At 37.3% G+C, this 7,234-nt stretch overlaps 1 protein-coding gene across 1 annotated transcript; it reads right to left on the reverse strand.

Annotated features, from left to right (window-relative positions):
- Positions 1-1,002: 1,002 nt before the first annotated feature.
- On the reverse strand, positions 1,003-7,083 carry LOC140994441 (cytochrome P450 3A40-like). The gene is made up of 13 exons (XM_073464068.1): positions 6,972-7,083; positions 6,764-6,857; positions 5,469-5,521; positions 5,146-5,245; positions 4,928-5,041; positions 4,527-4,615; positions 4,284-4,432; positions 3,989-4,116; positions 3,819-3,894; positions 3,562-3,722; positions 2,235-2,461; positions 1,959-2,121; positions 1,003-1,655 (listed from the first exon to the last, which is right to left on the reverse strand). Exons 1-13 carry the CDS (start codon positions 7,040-7,042, stop codon positions 1,566-1,568), a joined length of 1,515 nt encoding a protein of 504 aa, XP_073320169.1. The 5' UTR covers positions 7,043-7,083; the 3' UTR covers positions 1,003-1,565.
- Between the last annotated feature and the right edge of the window lie 151 nt (positions 7,084-7,234).

The following is a 7,234-nucleotide window of genomic DNA, read 5'->3' on the forward strand; positions in this document are numbered from 1 at the left end:
TTTACAAAATAGGATTTTTTTTTTGCTCACAAACCATACAAAGAGCTCATAAAATATTGCTTTGTTATAAATTAAACTACCAAACAGTTTATACAAGCTGAATGAATGAACGAATGAATGAATGAATGAATGAATGAATGAATGAATGCCTTTTTTTCGAACCAAAAATTAAAACAACATAATAAAAAACAAACAGACAAAAGTAACAGTGTCCGAAAAGGAGTATGTAGAATTAAAACTTATACATCCCTACCCCTTTCTCATGTTTCTTCTTGTAACTCGTATATTATTTCAACAAATTCTCACATTTATTTACAACTAATATACAAATAACTATGCCCAGCTTATTTGCCACCCAGTTAAATAAATAAATACCAATCCTAGTTTAATTACAATCCAAATATCCACCCAGTGTTGCAAAATAAATAGGAACATCCCTAACACAACCTTTCCTTTTCCATATACCTGCCAAAAATATCTTTTTTGTATAGTTTAAAAATATATGTGTATATATATATATGAAACGACTGGTCAATTAATCAATAAGTCAATCGACCAAAAAAAAAAACTGACAGCTTTTTTGGTAATCTATCAGTCATTTGTTGTGAAAAAAACATTTTTATGGTTTCAGCTTCACAAACGTGTGGACTGCTGCTTTTTGTTTGAATTATAACAGTATTTTTTTAATTATTCTTATTTATTTTGAGGTTTGGACATTTGATTGAACAAAACAAACATGTTGAAGTTGTCACTATGGGCTCCGGGTACTTGTGACGGTAATTCTTACTATTTTCAGAATTTTTACAAACCAACCAATCTATTGATTCATGGATATTAATTATATGTATGGATATATTAATGGAAAATAATCAGCAGATTAATAGTTGCATCCTTTGCTCCACTGCAACCGACTACAACAGTACAATCCTGCTTTTATATTAACGCATGAGTAATAATGATCTAATGATATAATAAAATAAAGTATAAAAGTCACAGGGGACATTTTTCTGTTTGACTTCTTTTATTTTTAATACTTTTACAACATTATACTGATTAGACTTCCATACTTTTACTTACATAAGATTTAACTGCAGAACTTTTACACAGACTATGTGGCAGTACTTGAATACAATCTGAATACATCCTTTACCACTGACGTTTTTATTTCAGTCTCATATTTTCCATGGGGTGGAAAGAAAAAAATGAACACCTGCTACTTGTTGTTACTTTGTGTCTCTGTCATGCTGCTTTAATCATTTGTAGCTTCTTCAAGTAGCATGTAGCTATCACATTAATCAATTCACAAATAAGAATGATTGTGTATGAGAAAAATCCAAACTATCCTTTGTTGTTATCACACGCTTTACAAATGATCAGACTGTCTCGCAGTGTAGCGTGAATATTGATTAAAAAGCTTTACAGGAACAAAAAAGAGAAGTAACTTGACAGATGAACACACAACCTTACTACTACCATGAACAAAATAATGAGAAACATACATTGTGTTCATTCACAATAGCTCTACAACATAGTTAAAATGATTATCCTTCATCTTGTTGTTTTTTTTAGCATGAGGGTTCAGACCGTGGCACCAGCTTCAGTTTGATTGGTCGCTTTGGCATTATCAGGCCCTGGATGTCCATCTCAAGGGGCACCTAGCAGGAAAAATGAAGAGGAAAGAAGTGTGAGCAAAGTCAACAATTCATTAAGCTCTGCCTTGCTTTTTCAAATCTGCAAACAACTGGCAGTATCGCCGAGGTCATATAAACATCATGCAAAGCATTGAGCATTGTGGATTTTGATCTTTGAACAAATAGATCTTTATAAAAAATCAATGACTGGCTACCTCTGGCATTATATAATCCTTGGTATCACTATCAAATTGGCAATGAATAACATTTGGACAGCATCATAAAACAATTAACAGGCAGTGTAAAGATCCACATCTGTGGTCTCACCTCAGTCTCCTTACACCTAGCGAAGCTGTACCTCTGCAGGATCTCCACCAACGCAAGTTTCATCATCACCAGAGCAAATCGCATCCCAATGCAGTTCCTTGGACCTGCCCCGAAAGGCATGTATGTGTATGGATCAAAAGTCTCCTTGTTCTCCTTGCTGAACCTGAAGGTGCACACACACACACACACACACACACACACAAAATGATGTATCGATAACCTGATGAGCTCAGGCCTTTTCAGCTGCTGTTTTGGTAAACTAAATCCTTCCTATACCTCTCGGGTTTGAACGCCTCCGGATCGGGCCACAGATCTGGGTGTCGGTGCAGGGGCCATGTGGGTACCATGACAACCATACCCTTCGGAATCACAAGCCCATTGATCTCCACAGTCGCCTTGGCCACACGCTCCAGACGTGCAGCAATGGGGTACAATCGCAGAGACTCGTTGATGACGCAATCTAGATACTCCATCTGCATCATAGCCTGGTACTCAACTGGAGCCTAGCCAAACACATAAACAGACACATTCATGATTGCTGTGAAGTCTTGCGATTCAGCAGAAGACCACCACTCTGTCATACTAGGTAAAGTTAACAACTACAACAAGCGCTAAAGAGATACAGATGGAGGTAAAAAGAGAAGAGAGCACTGTTGCTGTTACTGGTATACCCTTTAAAATGTTAATATCCAAGAATCTCATTGGTGTAACAAATTGCACCATAGCTCTTACTCTTTAAACATTTCAGGAAAATATAATATCTTGTTGTGGGATTTTGAGATGCAGACCATTTGTTGTTTTTATATCAAAAGAAGTTTTGGGAAATATGCTTGATACCACTCTCATGTCTGTCTGGTAACTATAAGGGTACAGCCAGCAGCCTGTTATCTTAGCTTAGCATAAAATCTGGAAACAAAAACAAAAGAGTACAAATTAAACCATGCAGTTTTACAACCAGCAGCTGTCTGTAGCCTTATATTTACTGGCCTTATATTTCCTGGAAAGACAACAAAGGGATATTAAAATTTACATGTAAACATCTCTGAGAACCTCCACAAAACCTTCACCTTGATGGAAACCAAAGCACAGCTCAAAGAAAAGTGAATATTTGACTTAAATTCATCTAGTGGCTCCTGATGACTGCTAATGTTGCCTGCTGGATGTGTAAATAAGCAAGTTAGCCATTTCAACTTCATAAATCGATAATGGTTTTGTCAACTTGATGTGGAGTTTCTCTGCCCCCTAGTGGCCAAAAGCCAATGAAAGCAGCTTTAAATGAATTATTCGGACTTGAAATTGTGCTCAAATATTTTTCTGTTGAATGTATAAATCAACAACAATGGGACATTATGAACTTACTGAATGACATTTATGTTAACATGATTGTAATGATTGCATCTGAGTATGTATTGCTGAATGTTATATGATTTGTGAAAAGAAAAACGTTAAACAAAGAAGGGTTTGTCATCTGTTTTTACAGTTTCTTATGTTATCATTAAGAAAAGGGCAGGTAAAACACTGAAATGAGCAAAATAAACTGAATATGAATATGAATCCTGAATCCCTACTTCCTCAAACCATGCTCACTACACTCTCAGCGTACCATCTTAGTGAAGGTGGCGTCGATCTCCTCCTGCAGCCGTTTCATGATATGAGGGTTTAAAGCCAGATTGTAAGCCACGAAACTGAGAGAGCTGCTGGTTGTTTCATAGCCAGCAAACAGGAAAATCATTGCTTGAGAGAGGATCTCGTGATCGCTTAAACCTGGGGAGATAGCAAAGAGATGTGATTTAGAGTAGCTTTAAGTTGTGTAAATAGAAACTCAATGTGTATGTTTATGTTTATGTTTATGTGTGTCACCTTTATCCTGCTCTCCTCCACTGGGGTCCTTGTTGTTCTGGGAGTCAATCATCAACTGAAGGAAATCCACTCGACTCTATAAGTAGACATATGTATATATATATATGAATAGCTTTGATTATATTTCTGATTGTGCTGAGACACATATACACAAACACAGACAGAAGTACCTTTTGTTTGCTGGTCTCTCTTTCGGACTTGATCTTCTGCAGTGCAGCGTAAAAGAAGTCTGTGACAGACTTGGGGAATAAAGAAAACTCCATCTTTTCAAGAACAGGAGCCATGAAGGGGAAGAAAGCTGGAACAAAGCAGAAAGCAACACATTTATCAAGGAAAAACACTGATTGTATCAACTGTAAACATTCACAGTACAGCTATCCACTATGGATATTTTTGATCAAGCTGCCAGGTGAAGGACACAAGCACAAATAGCTGCATTTAACAGAAATAAAATGAATTACGTACAAATAATGATGAGGAGAGGGTTGAAAAGGTCAAACTTAAGCATCTTCTTGATGTTAGCGACAAAGGGGTCCGAGGGGTTGTTGAGTGAGTCGATGTCCACACTGAAGGCTGTGCTGGTTACAATATCCATACTGTAGGGACCAAAGAACCTACAGAGCACACAAACATGTCAGAGATGTCCTGTCAGGCTTACAAAGAGTTATCTTTAAATGAATGAATTATGTTGGAGTTCAGTTTTCTTACTCCTTCAGCTCTAAGGGCTCATCCTTGTCCACCTTCTTTTTCATGCTGGTGAGCAGGTTAGCAGAGTGGCGCTTCATTATCCCAAACATCTGAGACGCAGGCAGGGACAGACGGACAGAAAAACACACTGTTAAACCCAGGCTAACTGTAACAGACTGCTGCTGTTTCTGTTTGTCTTCTAGATTAGTTGTTCCCTACCCAGGATAGGTATGATGGTCACAAGATGATAAAAGGGATAAAGAAAGAAAAGAAACATTTCTAAATACATAATTATGTTTCTTTTCCTGAGGAAGCACTGTTCAGAGAGAATCTAGTCAAGTCACAACACAGACCTTCCTGAAAAATATTATTTTCAACATGTTTTAAAGGGCAGAGGAGGTACAGAGCAGGAGAGCGCCTACCTCCTTCAGTCTTCCTGAGGTGAAGGAGGGAGAGAGGACACTGCGGATCCTCCTCCACTGGTCATCCTCAGCAATGGACACGGCATCATACATTTCACCGTTCAGACGGAAGTTCTGTGATAGAGTAAGAAAACACCTGCCGATGATGAGGGGACCTCAACTAAAATGCAGCAACCATAATAAGTGATTGATATAATATAAGAAGTGAATGTGCATACTCTGCGGTTGGTGAAGAGAGAGTAACACTCCTTTATCAGGACAGTTTTTATCATGGCAGGATCTGTGATACACAGCACCGGCTGACGGGCATCAAAAATGCTAAATATGAAAACAATAAAAAAGAATATGTATAGAAAAATAATAAAACACCAGGTGAGATATTAGTGTAGTTAAATAGAAAGCTAGCCTTGTGAAGCTGCTGTACAACACTATAAATAGAGATACTTTATGCCAACAGACAAGCAGCTCTAAGGACAACAATCAGATATACATTACTCACACACACACGCACACACACATACTGTACAACTTGTAGACTTACCCCCATGTTTTCCCATATTTCTTGAAGCATTTTTCGTCAAAGTTGATGAATCCCTAGGTACAAGAATAGTGAAATACAGATTATGAATTGAACACCCCTCTTCAATTCACTTAAATCTTCAAGTGAACTGAAATATTTAAATGTGTAAATTATAAACAGTATCACAATATTATTTCAAGGCCATATTACCCAGCCCTGAATAACAATGTTCATTCTGAAGGATTTATCAACTAGAACTGGAGTTGGTAAAAACAGATGAGTCAATCAATCAATCCCAATGTCCTCACTTCAAAGCTGATAATATTTAATTATATGACCACAAAATAAAAAATTTTTTAACACTTACAGATCATACTAAATGTTTTGAGATTACCTTTATGAGCCAATATTTGTAAAATGGGAACTTTCAGGGTCAAAATGTAGTAACACAAGACTCAAAAAAAATGCTCTCAGTTGCTCCTTTCCAAGTTTAATCCTGGGAAATTCACACTGGAAATTATTTTCTGGCAAACAGTCCTTAACAATTCTAAGTGCTATATTGTAGGCAACTGGACTTGTTTCAGTTTCTTGAAGACGTTTCACCTCTCATCCAAAAGGCTTCTTCAGTTCTGCCTCTCCAGCCTCTTGGATGAGAGGTGAAACGTCTTCAAGAAACAAGTCCTGTTGCCAGTGATACAGCACTTAGAATTACCATGACCTGGACGATTGAGAACCTTCATCAGTCCTTAGCAATGTTACTGGAGTATCTGAAGTAAACAGAAGTAATTTCTCACAATGGCCTCCATTTACAACTTACTTAAGCTAAGGGGGAGACTGTTGAAACAGTGCCTAAAAGCTGTAAGATGCATCTCCAATAGTAAGAGGTATGTACACTGTCCAAACCCATTGAGAGATTTTTCTCATACATACACCACAGTGTAGTGTCTATTTTGTCAGCAAGCATAGTTTACATAGCAACAGAAAAGACGATAGTTTCCCTGTTTAAATCTAAGTGTTATACTTGTTGTATTTTTTGAAAGCACAATAAAAATAGACTTTTTAAAAAAAGAAAGAAAAGACTTTCACTTAATATTATCTTTACTACCAAGAAAGATTGATTCAAAGCTTAACACGAAACCTTTACACATACGCCGGAAACAGTAATGTAACTATGACAGACTTTTATAGATACTGACTAAAAATATTTAATGTTAACTCTTTATCAGGTGTTCCATTGCACCACTATTTACCTTGCTAAGCCTGTACATGTTGGTAAAAATATGACATGTTGAATCTGAAAAGTTATATTTACCAACCTTTCTATATGCCAGCATAGTGCCGAAAAAAGGGACTGGTTTGGGACCAGGGATTCCCATTTTCTTAAATGTTCCATATGGCCAGTAGGCGTACCTGTGCAAAACAAACAAAAAACAGAGTTAGAAGAGATTTCTTTCATCATACACACTGGCAAACACATATACAATGCAATACAAATACCTGGGACACATATTCTCAAACACTTACACAAATAACAGTGTGACGAGAGCAACCAGGAGGGTCCACGTCTCAGCTGAGAAATAGAAGAGGTAGTCCATCTTTGCAGGTTTTGTCTCTTCTATCAAGGGCAGCTCAAGTTCCACTAATGCTCCAAATCACAACCAGCGTCTTTTATTTACCGACCTGAGCAGGGCAAGTGTGTGAGAGTTGAACCAATGGCAGGCATGTAAGGTGAATCATTGACAGCATGATTCACAATCATCATGTTTTGTACGCCCTGTCATCTGCAA

Source organism: Pagrus major, chromosome 1, assembly GCF_040436345.1.
Source record: "Pagrus major chromosome 1, Pma_NU_1.0".
NCBI lineage: Eukaryota > Metazoa > Chordata > Actinopteri > Spariformes > Sparidae > Pagrus > Pagrus major.